Below are 18594 nucleotides of genomic sequence, written 5' to 3'. Positions count from 1 at the left end.
ACCGGGTGGTCTAAATTTGGTTGAAATAACCGGATTAAACCTAGCGATCCTAATGATGATAGGATAAATCGAACTAAGGGTGAAATGAATCAGGTTTTGTGTTTCTATGTAATTTGAAACGCAATGCAATGGTTATGTTTTGCGGGCTTCAACGGATTATCTGTTTTGTATGGTTATGAACAGGTGAGGGATGTTATGATATAGAACATTGACAAAGTTCTTGATAGAGGCGAACGTAATTTGGGTGTGTCGATATTGAAACTTTGAAAGTATTACAATCTATAGATTAAATCCGAGTGGAAAGCCAAAATATGAACAATTCTACCATGGACCAACTAATATTGTTGGTGATCATATACATTGTTTTGACCTTGTTTGCCATGGACCAACTCTACTGTCCTGCGTCTATGTGAGTGAATCTGTCATATGCAATTTCGCTTCTTTGCCGGGATTCTTTATATGTATTCGTGCAACTAAGAGATCTTTTGTTTCTGTTTGCTGTATGAATATGACTGGGCTAATTTTTATTTATATAATGCATACATGGAAGTGACAATTCACTGCTTTCACAATTCTTTGAAGTCTTGTTATGAGCACGTATGTTTGACATTGAACGTTCGCATGTATATTTGAACGTTCCCAATAATATTGTTTCCATCTCACACTCGATCAATTATTCTAAAAGATTGATACCAATAAAAAATTAAGCAAATTTTTTTTTTTTTGGTTTTAAAACATACTCACAACGTCCGTCCATCTGCTTTCTAGAATTCTAGCCATCTCCACCCGTCAAAACAGCAAAATTTTGCACAAACAATATAATCTAAACTCCAAAGATATCTTTATCCCTTAACCCAAAATAGTAAAATTTAAATTTTAAAATGATGTATTTAAGCTAGTAATCATGATTAGCCTATTTATTTTAGTTTATATCTTTTCCCGAAGATAAAATCTCATTTAACCCTTATAAAACATTTGTGAGTTTTTTTTTTTGGTGAGTACGACACATTTGTGAGTTAAAAATGAAAAAATGTATTTTAAATTTAAATCATTTATATTAATGTTCAAAACCCTTAAAAAACTTAACCCGGCCCTAAACCCTAGATAAAATAGCAGTTCTTTCGGATGTAATAACAAAAACCGCCACAGAAATGATGAAGCAGAACTCGTCGGAGGCAATGTTGTCTTCATCAGCCGTGGACAAATCTCATTCCTCCATTTCATCGGAGAAGCCTCTCTCCTCATCTAGAGATAGAAGTGGAAGAGCCCAAGAGATCATGGCCGTGGATCGGCCAGGAGAGTACACAGCCAAATGTCGATGGACGGTCGAGAGCTTCCCATGTCGTCTCAAATCTAAGGCACTGTGGAGCAAGTACTTCGATGTAGGAGGCTATGATTGTCGTATCTTGGTTTACCCTAGAGGTGACTCACAAGCCCTTCGTGGCTACATCAGCATCTACCTTCAGATCATTGACCCTCGAGGAACCACTTCATCTCTATGGGACTGTTTCTCTAGCTACCGACTCTCTATCGTCAACCATGTCGATGATTCATTCACAATCCATAAGGAGTCTTGGCATAGATTCTCTAGTAAGAAGAGATCTCATGGATGGTGTGATTTCACTTTAAACTCTAGTATTTTGGATCCTAAGATTGGTTTTTTGTTTAACAATGATTTCTTGCTTATCACGGCTGATATCTTGATTCTTAATGAGTCCGTGAGCTTTAGTATTGGTAATAACAATGAGTTAAATTCCATAGCTGGACCAATGCCTGATGTGTTGAGTGGGAATTTCACTTGGAGGGTAAATAATTTTAGCTTGTTTAAGGAAATGATGAAGTCACAGAAGATAACAAGCCCTGTTTTTCCAGCTGGGGAGAGTTATTTGAGGATCTGTGCTTACCAGAGTGTGGTTAATGAGCAAGAGTACCTATCCATGTGTTTGGACAGTAGTGATACCGAAAAGACTGTTTTATCGGACAAGAGCAGTTGGTGTTTGTTTAGCATGTCAGCTTTGAATCAGAAGCCTGGGTGCACTCACATGAATAGAGAGTCTTATGGGAGGTTTGCTTCTGATAATAAGAGCGGGGACAATACAAGCGTGGGCTGGAACGATTACATGAAGATGTCTGACTTTGTGAACCCGGAAGCCGGGTTTTTTGTCGATGACACGGCTGTCTTTAGCACCTCATTTCATGTTATTAAAGAGTTCAGTAGCTTTACTAGGACTGGTGGGTTAATTGAGGGAAGGAATGGGACTAGAAATGGACAAATGGGAAAATTCACTTGGAGAATTGAAAATTTCACAAGGTTAGTGAATCTTCTGGAGAAAAGGAAGATAACCGATCTTTACATCAAAAGTAAGAGGTTTCAAATTGGTAACCGGGATTGTCGACTTATTGTTTACCCCCGAGGTATGTAAGTTCACTAAATTTTCTTATTGCTGCATTTGTAGTGCTCAATGTCTGAACAGATGGTCTTACTCTAAAATGGTTTCAGGGCAGTCCAAGGCACCATGCCTTCATCTTTCAGTATTTCTTGAAGTGACAGATTCACGAAGCTCTAGTAGTGATTGGAGTTGTTTTGTTAGCCACCAACTATCAGTTGTTAACCAAAGATCAGAGGAGATGTCAGTGACAAAGGAATCTCAGAACCGATACTCGAAAGCCGCAAAGGATTGGGGTTGGCGTGAATTCGTAACACTTACTAGTTTGTTTGATCAAGACTCTGGATTTCTTGTTCAAGACTCTGTTGTTTTCTCCGCGGAGGTTCTTATTTTGAAAGAAACATCTCTAACAAAAGACTACAGGGAGGCAGAATCAGCTAATTCAGTTTCACAAATTGATAACACCGTGAAAAGTTCATTTACTTGGAAAGTGGAGAATTTCTTGGCCTTCAAGGAAATCATGGAAACACGAAAGATTTTTAGCAAATTCTTTCAAGCTGGTGGATGTGAACTTCGGATCGGTGTATATGAGTCCTTTGACACTATATGCATATATTTAGAGAGTGATCAATCTGCGGGTACCGATGTGGACAATAATTTCTGGGTTAAGTACAAGATGGGTATTCTCAACCAAAAGAATCCGGCCAAAATTGTGTGGAAGGAGTCATCTATATGTACCAAGACATGGAATAATTCTGTTCTACAGTTTATGAAGGTGTCTGACATGTTGGAGGCTGATGCTGGGTTTCTTGTGCGTGACACTGTTGTTTTTGTGTGTGAAATATTGGATTGTTGTCCTTGGTTTGAGTTTTCAGACCTAATAATGGTTAGTTTATTCTGCTCCATTTTATTTCTTAAACAGTATAATTGTGTTATTAATTTAACCTTACTTTTATTTAGGTATTGGCTTCAGATGATGACCAAGCTGATGCCTCAGCCACCAATCCTGATGAAATTATGGATTCTGAGGAAAGGGAGGAAGACACATTCCAAGATTTTCTTGCGCGAGCTGGAATCACTCTCCCGCTTGGAGAGAATCCGTCACAACTACAAGTTACTCTCCAAGAGAAGTTTCTAATGGATGCGGGTGCAATTTCTGGTTTTCTTACTGACTTGCGTGTTTATCTTGATGATCCTACTAAAGCAAAGCGTTTACTTCTCCCGACTAAAATATCAAGCAAGTTAACAAAGAGTGATGAATCTTCAGCAAGCCTGCTGAATTTGCTGATGGGTGTTAAAGTTCTACAGCAAGCAATTATTGATTTACTTCTAGATATAATGGTTAAGTGTTGCCAACCTCCGAAGGAAGGCTCTCATTCCGACGGCTGCGTGGCTGCAACTTCATCGGTGTCAAAGGTTGGTCTCTCATACTACTGAAAGCTATCTAGCAGCTTTTCTTTTTTGCTCGATTGTTTTTCTAACAACATGAAAAAAAAATTGTTCTTCAGAAAAAGTGGCCAGAACAGTCTGAGGAGGTATTGGGACTGATTGTTAACTCACTAAAAACAATCGATGCGGTTGTTCCACAAGGTTGTTCTGAGTTTAGACGACGACCACACTCTGCTCAAAAGATTGGTCTTGTTTTAGACAGAGCACCCAAACATTTGCTACAAGATTTAGTTAGTCTGGTTCCTAAATTGGTTGAGCATTCAGAGCATTCACTGGCTGCTTATGCACTTATTCAACAGCTTCAAAAGCCCGAAGCTGAAATATCTTTACGTGAACCAGTAAGTGCAAGTTCATTTCATGAACCAGATCAAACTTCAACATCTCCTCCATCTGACTTTTATTACGTTGCACAGGTATACAATGCTCTTAGCCAGTTAGAATGTGATAGTGAAGTGTGGGAGCACATTCTACTTCAGTCATATGAGTTTCTAAGTGATTCAAATGAGGAATCTCTTGTTGCGACCATTCATTTCATACTTAAAATTGCTTCCCAGTGCCAACAATTACCCGAAGCCGTAAGTAATTTCGTGTCTCGTCTTTGTTGCGATTAGATAGTTTCCTAATCTTGGCTAATATTAACCTAAGAATTTTCCTTGTGCAGGTCAGCTCAGTCCGTGAGAGGCTTAAAAATCTAGGTGCTGATATTGCCGAAATGATACGTTAGGCTTAGGGACATCAACAGTGACTTCTTGGTGGGTCTTTGATTTAGGCCATTTTGTTTAAGTTTTGAATAAATTTTATGGGTTAGGCTTTAGATTTTAAGGCTTAGGGCTTGGTTTCTACTTTTTAGAGACTAGGGTTTAGGTTTTAAAGCTTAAAGTTTAGAATTGCCGTTTTAAAGATTTATTAATTTATCCAATTTTAGACTATATTTATAATTCTGAAACAAATCTATGGTAGTTTCATTTCATTATCTTTTTTTCTTTTTTTTTTGACACCTGAGATCTGTTTCATTTATAGTCTATAGAAATGGAATGGTATTTCGGATGAATTAATGGTATACAAAATTATAATTATGAAAAATTAAAAATTCCACAACTTGATTGTGTTTTGAAATGTGATAGTGAAAAATATAATATATAAACAATAACGGTGGTCGGTATCTGTTAAAATAAAATCGAATTAACCGAGCACCGAACCAAAATTAAACCGAAATGCCTACCCCTACAAGAGTCTACTAGATCATATGTGCGGGATTTCATATTTTATAAAGTGTGTTTTAATAAAGTTTAATTCAATATAGATTATTCTGTTGTTTTGTCATATATATAGATTTAGACCCCACATACGTATGGGATAATGTTTTCATATTTATTTGATATAATATTCATAATTTAGATTTATATCAGCTTGGTGTTTTGTTTGGTTTGAGTTCGGTGTAGACAGAATGAATGAGTAGATTTGTTTTTGTTATCAGACAACTACGTAGAAAAGACAATGAGAGAAAGTAGTGTCGTTCCGACCCGCACAAAATGTAATGTAAAAGTAATGTGTTTGGAAAAAGTTTTAATTAAGGTTTTTTTTTTGTTAGTCAATTATATAATAGCATAGATATCACAATAGTAACATATTCATTTAAATTTTTTTCTTTAAAAAAAAAAAACTGTGGTACACGCATTTATTTTCTGTTTTATTAGTTTTATTAGTGTTTTATTTATTTTTTAAATAGTTTGGTTTTGATGCATAACAAATAATTGTAATAGTGTCAGAAGTCAGGTGTGTAATAGTTATAACGTAAAATTTTGAAAGTATATTACATTTTAGAAAGTGTAAAATTGATTTGTGTAATGCAACATTATTGTTTATAAATTAAACCTTGGTAGTTCAGAAAACCTATGTAACAAAATTTTAATTAAGTGGCCCATAATTCAAGCCAACAGTTTTCTATTTGGGCCGAAATACATGTTAAAATGTAAACCCAATTTCGATAGCCTCTTCAACCCATTTACTCTATTCGTTTGTTAAGTAGATTTAAGGAAATATCTCATTGGCCAAGGATCACGGTGTCAATAACAACATTGCCATATTACAACATGCCGAATCAAGTCCGAGAAACGCGTATTCACCCGACTTAGAAGCCTAAGATCCGCGTGTTTATCCGCTCCACAAGCCCAAGATCCGCGAGTTTTCCATCTCAAATTATCCATTTACCCTTTTCCGAATTTTTTATTTCTGTCTTGGAAATCAAAAACCCCAATGGCATTCTTCGTAATATTTAACAAAAAAAAAGTTTATTATTATCCAATGATTCCCAATTAATAGTATAGATGCTTATAATTTTTTTATTATCTAAAGCTTGGTTTTCAAAGTTAGTAACTCGTATGATCTTGACACATGTCAAATCTATCTATTAGATGTTGATATGTGTCAGAAAAGATTTATTTATTTTTTCCTTAAGAAAAAAGAAAAACTTAAAAAACAAATTTACACATATACTAATTCATATGTCTATATCTAAAAAGATTTCACTTTTAGTTTTCTTAACCAAAATGGAAAACTAACAATTTGTTTTTGACATGCGTTATTCGTCAATTAAATTTGGCATGTATTAAGTTTCAAGAAAAAACCATTTAGCATGAATATTAATTAACTAATAAAAAATGACTATTGAAGTTCAAAATAACAATGTGAGTTATTCAAAAGTAATTTAATTGGATAAAAGTTGTATTTATCATTGTTGTATAATGTTTTCACTTATGAGTACATGCGTTAAAATTTTTAGAATAAAACATAAGTATAATTATACTAATACTAGAGATGAGTATAGAGGTTGCTTCAGGTTTGATAAAAGACTTTTCAACAAACCTAATGTTAAGGAAGCTATTTCTGGTGCTTGGAATTCTTCTCAGGCTGATGATAGGGTTTTGGTGTCTGATAAGTTGAAGAACTGCATGAAGGCTTTGAGTAGGTGGAAAAAGGTGAATAATCTCAATTCCCTTTTGAAGATTAAGCAGTGTCAAGTTGGTTTGGAAAAAGAACAATCTTCTTCCTTTCCTCGTTTTAACTTGGTAAGAGCTCTTAAGAGAGATCTTTGTCTTGCATATAAGGAAGAGGAGACTTTGTGGAGTAAAAAAAGCAGACAAAAGTGGATGAATGGTGGGGACAAGAATTCTAAGTTCTTTCATGCCTCAGTTAAAGCTGTTAGGGGAAGCAGTTTCTGGAGAAATTGAAAGATGTCAATGGGAATTTTCATAAAGCTGAAGCTTCTAAGGGAGCAATTGATGAAGCCTATTTTACAGATTTGTTTAAGTCTGTTGATCATGGCAACTTTCAAGATATTTTTGGTGATTTTCCTCCGACAGTTACTGTAGGGATGAATACTGTGCTGACTGCTGATGTCTAAAAAAAGGAAATTAAAGAAGCTGTTTTTTCTGTCAGAGGGTCTAGTGCTCCACGTGCATATGGGTTTACTGGATTTTTCTTTCAGAAGTACTGGAGCATTATAGGTGATCAGGTAACATCAGAAGTTCAGCAATTCTTTATGACTGGTTCTATGCCTAAGCAGTGGAACTACACTCAACTCTGTCTCTTGCCAAAAAAAGGAAAAGCTGAGCAAATGTCAGATTTGAGACCGATTAGCTTGTGTTATGTTCTTTACAAGGTTATCTCTAAAATCTTGGTGAAGAGGCTACAACCGTTTCTGAGTGAGTTAGTGGCTCCTAATCAATCGGCCTTTGTTTCTGAGAGGCTGATTTCGGATAACATCTTAATAGCTCATGAGGTGGTGCATGGTTTGAGGACTCATAATCAGATTTCTAAGGAGTACATAGCTATTAAATCTGATATGTCTAAGGCTTATGACAGGGTAGAATGGGGTTACCTAAAGGCTTTGCTGGAAGCTCTAGGTTTTCACCACAAATGGGTACATTGGATCATGGTAAATGTTTCGACTGTAACCTTTTCTATCTTAATTAATGACCAGGCTTTTGGTCTGATTACTCCTTCTAGAGGTTTGAGGCAAGGTGATCCCTTGTCACCTTTTTCGTTTGTGCTCTGTACTGAAGGACTGACTCACCTTATGAATAAAGCAGAGAGGCAAGGGCTCATTAGTGGTATTCATATCTCGCCTGAAGGGCCAGCAATACACCATCTCCTATTTACTGACGACAGTTTGTTTATGTGTAAGGCTGATTTAAAGGAAGTGGATACGATAAAGAAGATCTTCCAAGTTTATGGGAATGCTACTGGTCAAAGGATCAATTTTGAGAAGTCTTCTATCACCTTTGGGGCTAAAGTGGATGAACAGAGTAAAGACTGGATTCAAAGAGATCTTGGAATTTTTAATGAAGGAGGTGGAGGCTCATATTTGGGACTGCCTGAATGCTTCAGCGGGTCTAAAATCCAACTCCTGGACTACATGAAGGATAGACTCAAATCAAGGTTGTCTGGTTGGTTTTCTAGAACCTTATCTTTAGAGGGAAAGAAATTTTGCTTAAGGCCGTTGCTCTTGCCATGCCGTTATATGCTATGTCTTGTTTCAGGTTGACAAAGACTACTTGTACTAATCTCACGAGCGCTATGGCAGATTTCTGGTGGAGTGCTGTGGAACATATAAGGAAAGTCCATTAACTGGGAAAAGTTATGCCTTGCAAAAAACCAGGGATGTTTGGGTTTCAGGGATATTGAAACCTTTAACCAAGCCTTGTTGGCCAAACAGGCTTGGAGATTAATTCAAAATCCTTCTTCCATGTTTGCTAGATTTTTTGGAGGCAGATATTGGTGTTAGACCATCCTTTGTTTTGAGGGGCATACTTCATCGAAGAGAGTTGCTAGTAAAGGGTTTGAGAAAAGAAGTGGGCAATGGTAAGTCCCTTAGTGTTTGGATGGATTCTTGGGTATATGACAATGGCCCGAGGATTCCTTTGATGAAGCATTTTACGGTTAACTTGGATCTTAATGTGTCTAATCTTATTGATGTTGAAGCTAGAAATTAGAATAGGTCAGTCCTAGATGATCTGTTTTACCCAATAGATGTGGATATTATTACAAGACACAAGCTAGTGATTACTAAGGAGGACTTTTGGTGTTGGATCCATTCAAAATCTGGAGAGTACTCTGTTAAATCCGGGTATTGGTTAGCTTATCAGGTTAATAAACCGGATGTAATTAGACTGGCTGAGGTTCAACCATCGACTAATCTATTGAAGGAGAGAATTTGGTCCATTGATACGTCTCCAAAGATTAAAATGTTCATGTGGAGAGCTATAAGTGCAGCTTTGCCTGTGGCTGACCAGATAAAACACAGGGGAATGAATGGTGAATCTAAATGTCAGATTTGTGGGGAGGAAGGCGAATCTATTAATCATTTGTTATTCACTTGTGCTGTGGCCAGACAGATTTTGGCTCTCTCTGGAGTTCCTAATCCAGAGAATGGGTTTAGTAAAGGATCTCTCTTTGCTAATTTTCAGTTTCTGTTGGAAACAAAAAAAGATGTCAAGAGTAAACAGACAGGTCAGTAACTTGTGTCCTTGGATCCTGTGGAGATTGTGGAAAAACATAAATAAATTATGTTTTGAAGGTTCAAGTTTATGTCCCTTGGACTCGATGGGGAAGATAAGAGAGGACTGTGATGAATGGTTTGATACAAAAATGCAGTCTGTTGATGAAGGTCCTGCGGTTTGCAATGTTTTGGCAAGGAACCTTCAGAAATGGGAACCACCGCCTGTTGACTGGTTGAAGTGTAACATTGGAGCTGCGTGGTCAAATAAGAAGAGGACTGCTGGCTGTTCCTGGATTGTTAGAGATGCAACAGGGCAGGTGCTGTTACATAGCAGGAGAGCTTTTGGCAGGTTGCATAACAGAAGAGAGGTTCTGTTTCAAAGTATGGTATGAGCTAATGGATTGTATGCATAGTCATATTTGCTACTGAAGCGGGTGATTTGGTTAATGCTTGTCAAAGACCAAGTGCTTGGCCTTCCTTCAGTTATCAAATATCGGAAATTCGTTATTTTTTGGAGAAGATTTTCTGATTTTGGAGTGGAGATTGGTGGAGGAAAAAGCTTCAGCCAATAGAGAAGCTTCTCTCATCGCTCAGAGTATTGTTCGTGAGGATAGATTGCAATCTTATGTGGCAGGTGGTCACCCTCGTTGGCTACAACACGTTTTTAAGGAGGAGAGAATTTCATCTTAGTTGTTGGCTTAGTCTCTATTTCTCTCTGGTTTATGGTCTTTGGCGTGTGTGTTTTTTTTGGTGAATGATATATCTCCTTCTTACCATTCTCTTCCACTAACCTGTTATGTTTGTACAAAGGTTGTGTGATGACAGTTTGTATATCCTATCAATATAATCAATCCTTTCAGTGAAAAAAAAAACAAAGACATAGCAGGGCAAATTGAAATAAGCAGACAAGCACGATTAGAAGCTTGGAAGAGTTGTTCTGCTTGACCAACGGACGAGAAGATCTGAGTCATGCTCCCCAAGATATATAGTGAGGAATATGAGCCTAGCTTTATACTTTATATTAGGTGATCACCCGAGCTACGCCGCGGTTTTTTCTGGTTTTTTTTAAATTTATTTTATTTTATGTTATGTTTTGATAAATGTAATTTTCAATTATCTAGTCACTCATTTATGTAATCACTAACTATTCTTAGTACTAGATGAATTCCCACGCTACGCGTAGGTTTGTTTTAAAAATTATTTAGATAAAAATATGTTAATTTTTTTAATCGCTAATTTATGTTTATTTTTCTGTTTATTATTATGTAGTTAATAAAATTAGACTCATCTTATGTACTTACAATTTTTATGTTTAGATTCGTTTTTGACTCTAAATATCAATTTATACATTTTCATGTATAATCTGATTATTTTTATATCTAAGATTCTAATATTTGTTCACTATCATCAATACACACAACAAGAATATATGATATTTTTTTATCTCAAAAATTTTCGTATGAAAAGAAGAAAACAAAAACAAAAATTAAAGAGTTATTTAAGTAACACTTTTAGATTTTATGCTATTGCATATAGCCATATAAGAGAAATGAATTTGTCTTGAATTTTGTGGTATGTCTAACGTCTCAAAAGCTCATTACTTGAAAAAATTTGCATGTCAATGTTACGAATTTACCATAAGACACAAAAATGAAAAGAGAGAATGTAATATGATAAGATATGAACCATAACGTAATAATGAGAAAATATTCAAGGTAAAATTACTAAGCTAATAAGATATTAGGTAGCAAACAACTAAACTACAAATAATTATTTAGTAATTATAGAGTGATGACCATTGACCATTAAATTAAAAAATTAGAAAAAGTAAGAAAAGTAAAATGAAAATAGTGTTTGATTTATTAAAATAATTTTATAATTTTATTTATATTTTGAAGAAATCATTTAAGAATGGGATTAATGGAGGATTTAACACAATAGAAGACTTTTGATTTTACCTCAATTAATTTTGCTAATTTTTTAATTTAAATAATATTGAATGACACATGTCATTTTCTTATGTGATGATGTGACACTCATATGGAAAGAGTTGGCCAACTTTCATATATATGATTCTCATCAAGTATTCAAAAATTCCTTCTTAAAACTCATTACCTTTTCAAAAATAATTGTGATTTCATTTAACGATTTAATAGGATTAATTTTTGATTACTTGATGAGAATGTAAGTATATGTGTTATTTATTCATTTTAAGTCATTTAAAATTATTTGGACATGAGCCTAAATTAACTTATGAGATTATGACATATAGAAAAACTATATTTCATACAATGTTTGTCTTCCAAAATTTTTGTAGAATTTTAATTTATTTGGTAATTATGTTTTCTTATTTGTTAATTATTTTAATATTAACTAAGATTAAGATTTGATATGATATACATATTATTTTGATATAAAAATTTAGCACGCATCCATTAAGATGAGTAGAATCAAAATCTAGTTTATTATGATAAAATAGATAGTTAAATTTGTAATACAAAAAAATTGTATGAGACTGAAATTTGGTTATCATCAATAAGATGAAGTATGTAGAATTAAAATTCTGCTTATTATGATGAAAGAGATAGATAAAGTGTTTAGCAAAATAGAATGAGTAAGATTGAAATTTAGTTTTAAACAAAATTACTATAGTAAATATTAAAAAGAGTATGGATATTATTTAGAATTCAAATATCATCAATAATTTTTTTTCTTACATCCTAATAAGAATCATGGTGCTCATATCTCATCAACATTGTAAAAAGTCATAAACTAAGCATGTTAAGTGCAAAAATAATAGCTAATTTGCTAACTAAGAGCATTAGTGATGATGATGATGATGATGATGATGATTTAGAAAAATAAAATAATGAACAATCAACTTCATAATTGTAATAACATAATATGTTTGTAACACGTGATAAGCTAATATCTTACTAAAAAAATACATGCAATGAAGTGTAACGACTCATACCAAAATATCTATTTGGAAAAATGGTTTGTCCTATTCGTTAAAAGAATTGATTCTTTTTTGCCTATATAACATGAATGATGTTCTTCAATACAAAACACAAAACATAAAATAAAAGTAGAAAGATATCCAAACAAATATATATATATATATAATTGGAGAGTTTTCTCTCCTCTTAGGGTGTCCACATCATCACTAAATTAAATTAATATTATGGATCCTACTAATAGTTATTTCAAAATTTAATTTCATGGTTAATTACATCTCATTATCAAAGAAGTAATCATCAATTAATGCACAGTTTTAAATAAAGGTTAATTGAATAATAATAGCACAAGTGTAACATATTTACATATAAAACAATTAAATTAATTTTTTGTTAATATATAACTTAAAATGAACATAATCCCTAAATATTTAATTAAGAAATAAAAAAATAATTATGAAAATTTCATAGAAATACCAATGTTATTTAAGATGGACAAAAGGCTTCTTAATGAAATTTATTATACAATTACAAACTAATAATAACTTATTAAAAATAAAAAACTTTTAATAAGGAAACCTCAAATATAATTTAGGATGAAAAAAGAATTGAATTTAAATGGAAGGCTATAAGAGTTTTTTTTTTTTTTAATAATAAGAAGATATTCATATTTCATGGAAACATTAAATTAAAGAGATAATAATGAAGTGGAAGAAATTTATTTAAAATAATATTATTTTTAGATTAAAAAATAAATGGTTAAATGTTATAGTAAATGTATGATTGTAAAAGTTTTTTAAGATATAAGAAATAATTCATATTTAAAATTGAAAATTATATTTCAAGAGAGTAATAGTATAAATTCACATTGACGAAAAAATATAAAGATTAATTGTATCTTAATATTAAATTATAGTAAAATATAACAATGAAACTAATACATTTATATCTATATTATTGTTTGCTTTCTAAATAAAAAGGTGAATATGTTTTTTTTTTTTTTTTTTTTTTTTTGTGAATATGTTTAAATATAGGTAAAACTCTAAATAAGTTCTGTTGAGAAAATTTAAACAAATATATATCTTTCGTAAAATTATATTACGTTGAAGTATGAAAACCATATAATTAAGAAAAGCAAATAAACTAAAAAGATGAAAATGAGGAAATAGTTTTCAGTTAAGAATCAATTTAAAGTTTTATTAAAGTGAGCATAGAAGATAAAAAATAGTAGATGTTGGGAAGCGAACAAATGCATTATAGAAGATGACGAAAAATATTTGAAGAGAAATTGAGTAATGCTTGAAGCATCGGATATATGTATGCACATGACTAACGATATTCATCAGATATATGTATGCATTATCGGATAGTTTGGTTTAGTAAACTAGACTATCATATTCAACATCGGGTTAAATCGTCGAGCCATGTAAGCGTAGTAGGATAGATAAGATTAAGACATTCATGATTTGGTCAAAACTTTCAGGTATGATGGCCTTGCTTCAATAGGTAAATTATGCTCTCCAAACCTATTGAATCGACATGAATATTACGTTTATATATTTTTATAAATTGATGTTCAAACTCAGCACATTTACTTTTAGTATGAGGTACGAATAGGTCAAAACATCAAGACAGTTATACTTACAAGATTTGTTTATGGAATTAACTCTCTTTTTTGATAAAAAAAAATTTATTGATGACTACCGAGACCGATTCATCTTATATAACTTTTGTTATTACGCGATACCTACCAAATATATTTTATAATTTCTATGTTGTATATTGTTTTGTAAAACAAGTATGAATATATATAGTTTTTAAAATTCAAATGATTATGATTATTCTTAACATTTTGTATTATACCCAGTTGAAATTTGATATCCCGCGCAACGCGCGGGCGAGTAAATCTAGTAGTTTTTAATGCTGAAAAGATCATCAATAACATGTACAACATGATTTTGAACGAACACATGAGTCATCAATGAAGTGTAATGACTCATACAAAAATAATCATTTTGGAAAATGGTTTGTTATATTCGTTAAAAGAATTGATTTTTTTTTTGCCTATATAACATGAATAATATTCTTCAATATAAAATACAAAACCTAAAAGAAAAGTAGAAATATATCCAAAAAAATAGTTATGAATGCTGAAAATATCATTAATAACATATACAACATAGTTTTGAACGAACCCATGAGTTAACAAAGAAATGAAGGTATAAGTGAATTTAAAAAATTGACTTATTTTCTAAATTTGAATAAAAATCCTTATTCAAAAACTACGACTCATTTTATTTCCAATTAATTTAGAAAGGAAAAGAGAAAAAAAATAGCATATACGAGTTTGCATGTATATGTTTAGAACTTTATAAACGTTTTCTAAACTAAAAATAAAAACGAACATAAAATTAGTATGATATTAATCGTTGAAGTGTTACTGAAAATATAATATAATAATACCTTCTCAAAAGCAATTCACACATGTGAAACTTAAAATTAACGAGATCGAGAAAATATAAGTTAAACTTATAATGCGTAATTTCTTAATATATTTTTTTGGAACAAATTAGGCGTTGGATATTGTTGGACTTTCATCACGACACATGAGAATTTTAAAAACCGGAGGTGTTATTGATTGTATAAGTTGAAATCAACTCCATTAGATTTAAAAGGTCATCAGAATTTTAAAAACTGGATTCATTGTGACTGAGTCATTATTCATTTGACATATTCGTGGCAGTGTATTTACAATGACACATGATATCATTTAGTTTTGAACAATATAATTGAATTATATAACAAATGATTGCTTCAATTCAGTATAAAAAATATTACGGATGTGTAATGTATATATATCATGTTACTATGTTAGAATAGTCGTGGGATCTAATTAAACCAAAAAAGAGGGAGATATGACTAATTAGTTATGACTATAACGTACTATAACGTCTTACTAGGTTATAATCAAATATCTTAATATAAAAAATTGAAAAATAAAATATGGAGATAGAGAGAATACAATGATTACCGTGAAAGTGAAAAGGATGGAGAGAGAGATCTAGAGAAGAAAATAAAGACCTACATATTTTATTTGAAAGGAAAAAATAGAATTTTTGTTTATAATCATAAATAGGATTTTGAAATCTTAGGGTAGAATGTTGAATTTTGATTGCCATAATTTATACATGAAATCAGTTTCAGATTCATTCAAATCTTTTCAAATAAAATCATCTGTGAAATTCTACCAAACATGAATAACAGAGAACTTTAATTGATCATTGTAAATATGAGAACCAATAACACTTGATTTAGAACTCTTTTATAATAAACATTATAAATGTAAGAACAATAACACTTGATTTTAAAATCTTTTAATGAGGATATTACAATTCTAAAAACTAATAACACTTGATTTGAGTAAAATATTTAAAATTAGTGATTGAATAACAATAGAGTTGGGTTAGAGTTATACTCTATTAAAATCCATTATCTAATAACACCCACTTATTAGAGTAATTATGATGTATATCATTTAATAACTATTGTTTTAGATAGTTAGAAACATTCCATAAAAAAACTAGCCGTAAATTTCATTTTTTCTCTTTCTCTTCCATTTGTACTCTCTTTCTCTTCTAATTATTTCATAGAATAATTATGGTGTATATCATTTAATAACTACTCCCTCCGTATTTGAATAAATGTCGTTCTAGCCTTTTTTCTGTGTTTTTAATTAGTTGTCATTTTAACAACTTTTGCATAAAATTTCCTAAATTACCCCCAATTAATTGATCATAATTAATCAGTCTAAATTACCAAAACTACAGATACGAATCGATTTTCATAAAATTCTGTGCCCTTTCTTAATTGATTTCAAAAATATAAAATATAATTGTAAATAATCGTTTCTCATAAGGTTAGTTTTGTAATTCTGTGCCCTTTCTTAATTCACCCAAAAACAGTTGAAACGACATTTTTTCAAATACAGAGGGAGTATTTTTTGGATAGTTAGAAATATTTCATAAAAATCTAACCAATATTTTTTTTTCTCTATCTCTTCCATTTTCACTTTATTTCTCTCTTCCTATTTTCCTTTCCAACTATTTCCTATTACTCATTTGTAATTATCGTATATCTTCCCTTGTTTTTATTATATTTTTGTAAATAATTGAATCATCTATAAAATAAAATAAAGATATATTTTACCGTATATATTAGGATTCTAATTTTAAAAACACATATAAATTATTGAACCTATAAAAAAAGAGTATATGGTATATTCATACATCGGTCATGACGATTAGTAATATTGCATAAATATAATATAAAAATATACGATAAGAAACCGTAAGAGCTATATTTATCGATTAAATTCATATAGTGTTATGTTTTTCTTAAAAATTGTCTAACTAGATGAAGTTATATTTGAATTGTTGGAATATTGAGATATGTTTGCTTTTTTTTTTAACCTTATGCATAACATCTCTAATGGTGATTCAAATTTTACTTTTTCCTTCATTTTGAAAATGAAGAAATCTTCTCCAATGGTTTTTCATTTTCATCTTCAAAATGAAGGATTGAATAATATTAACCTTTTCATTATCTATATATATATTTGCTGCATCATCATCATCGTATAAGATGATTCATTAATTACAAATAACAAAACAAACCCAAAATAAAAAAGATCTACTATTTCCCTGCGGTCACAATGATGGGAAAAGCCATGATCAAATGAGTTTTCTTTCTCTCTCTACATTTCCCTGCAGTCACAATGATGGGAAAATGAGTATAATTGGTGGACTTGAATGAAACGGATCCCAAATATTTTATTAAATCTCATTTAATAAAAAAAATCTGATGTCCCTCATCAATATTAGTACTAGTCTTAGTAAGTACTAGTCAGTTACAAAATGAGTATAATTGGTGGACTTGAGATGTTTTATTCAAACGGATTTTTTTGGATGTCTCATCAATTACCTAGTCAAGTACTCTCACAAAATGGGTTTGATTTTAGTCTTTTTCTCATTATTAATTAATTAGTTTTTTTTAAAAAAATTTTGTCACAACTAATTTGATTTTAAAGATGCAAGTATTGTTGGACCGTTGCTTCACCAAAACGGCCGAATATTACAATATAATAGTATCATCATTCACAATTATTTTTATAGTAAAATTAAACAACACGTAAAATGTTTTTAATTATTATTATATACGTAATACAAATTCAGATAGAGTGTATTACCCAAATTTGCAACTCATCTGTACAGCTTAAAATTCTCAAATTTGCAACCCATTTGTACTATTTAATTGTTTTATTATTATTATAAGTAACAAATTATTTAGAATTTCGTGTAGAAAACAATAACGTAAAATACTATAACGAAACATATATTAAATGTTTCATGCTCAATTTTATTATTACATCATTTTATGTTTTATAAACCATTAATTATGTAATTTATACTATTATATATAAAATCTAAGTAACGGCTATAGCAGTTGCATGTTAAAGTTAGTTATCAATATATTTTTTCAAAATATGCTGACGGATCTTAGTTGAAACACTAGGAGTGTTTGATCTGCTATGTTTTTTTTTAAAAGAACAAGTGAAGGAAAAAAAAATCTGACATTTACAAGGGATTGTTAATTATTTTTGTGAATGGGAAGTGAAAAGCATTTCATCGGTCACGCACCATGAACCGTCAAATATTCACTCTCTCATTCAAAGCTCAATCATTCAAAGTTATTTTGATTCCACATAATAATTACTCTGCTAGCCTGCTACAAAATAGTACACAGTCACTACAAGAAAATCGGGTATTAATAACATCAGAAAAACGCTATTGTAAAAAACGACAGCGTTATAGAAAACGCTATGTCATCGCCCGCGATAATAGGTCTGCCCTTTTCGATAGCGTTTTTTCGGATTGCTATTATTACTAATTTAATAATAGCGTTTCTTTATATGCAATTGTATAGTATTCAATAGCAGTTTAGTTTTGTTACTGAATAGTTTATTTATAGCATGGTTTATTATAGCACTTCGTAATACTTTTGTGTATTTATACAGTATATTTTTTTTTGGTCAGATGTATTTATACAGTATTTGTACATGTTATATACATTATTTTGGTTTAATGAATTTTAATTATATATAATTTATAATTGATTAGGTTTTTGGATAGATTAACATATTAAAATACATATTTTATTATAATATATGGAATTATAATACAGAAAAATTAGATTACAAAGTAAATTACAAAATTAATTAAAAAGTAAATGTACATCGTAAAGA

The 18594-nt window shown here is 31.3% G+C and overlaps 1 protein-coding gene across 1 annotated transcript; it reads left to right on the top strand.

Moving 5' to 3' along the window:
- Window positions 1–1094: 1094 nt before the first annotated feature.
- On the top strand, window positions 1095–4183 carry LOC9316741 (the record flags this gene model as incomplete). Its single annotated transcript, XM_002880628.2, has 4 exons — window positions 1095–2415; window positions 2501–3273; window positions 3348–3803; window positions 3896–4183. Coding segments are annotated over exons 1-4 (2781 nt in total), but the record flags the coding sequence as incomplete, so codon positions are not given.
- Window positions 4184–18594: the final 14411 nt, after the last annotated feature.

This window comes from Arabidopsis lyrata (assembly GCF_000004255.2).
Source record: "Arabidopsis lyrata subsp. lyrata unplaced genomic scaffold ARALYscaffold_4, whole genome shotgun sequence".
Taxonomy (NCBI): domain Eukaryota; kingdom Viridiplantae; phylum Streptophyta; class Magnoliopsida; order Brassicales; family Brassicaceae; genus Arabidopsis; species Arabidopsis lyrata.
This window is presented reverse-complemented; position numbering and strand designations above follow the sequence as displayed.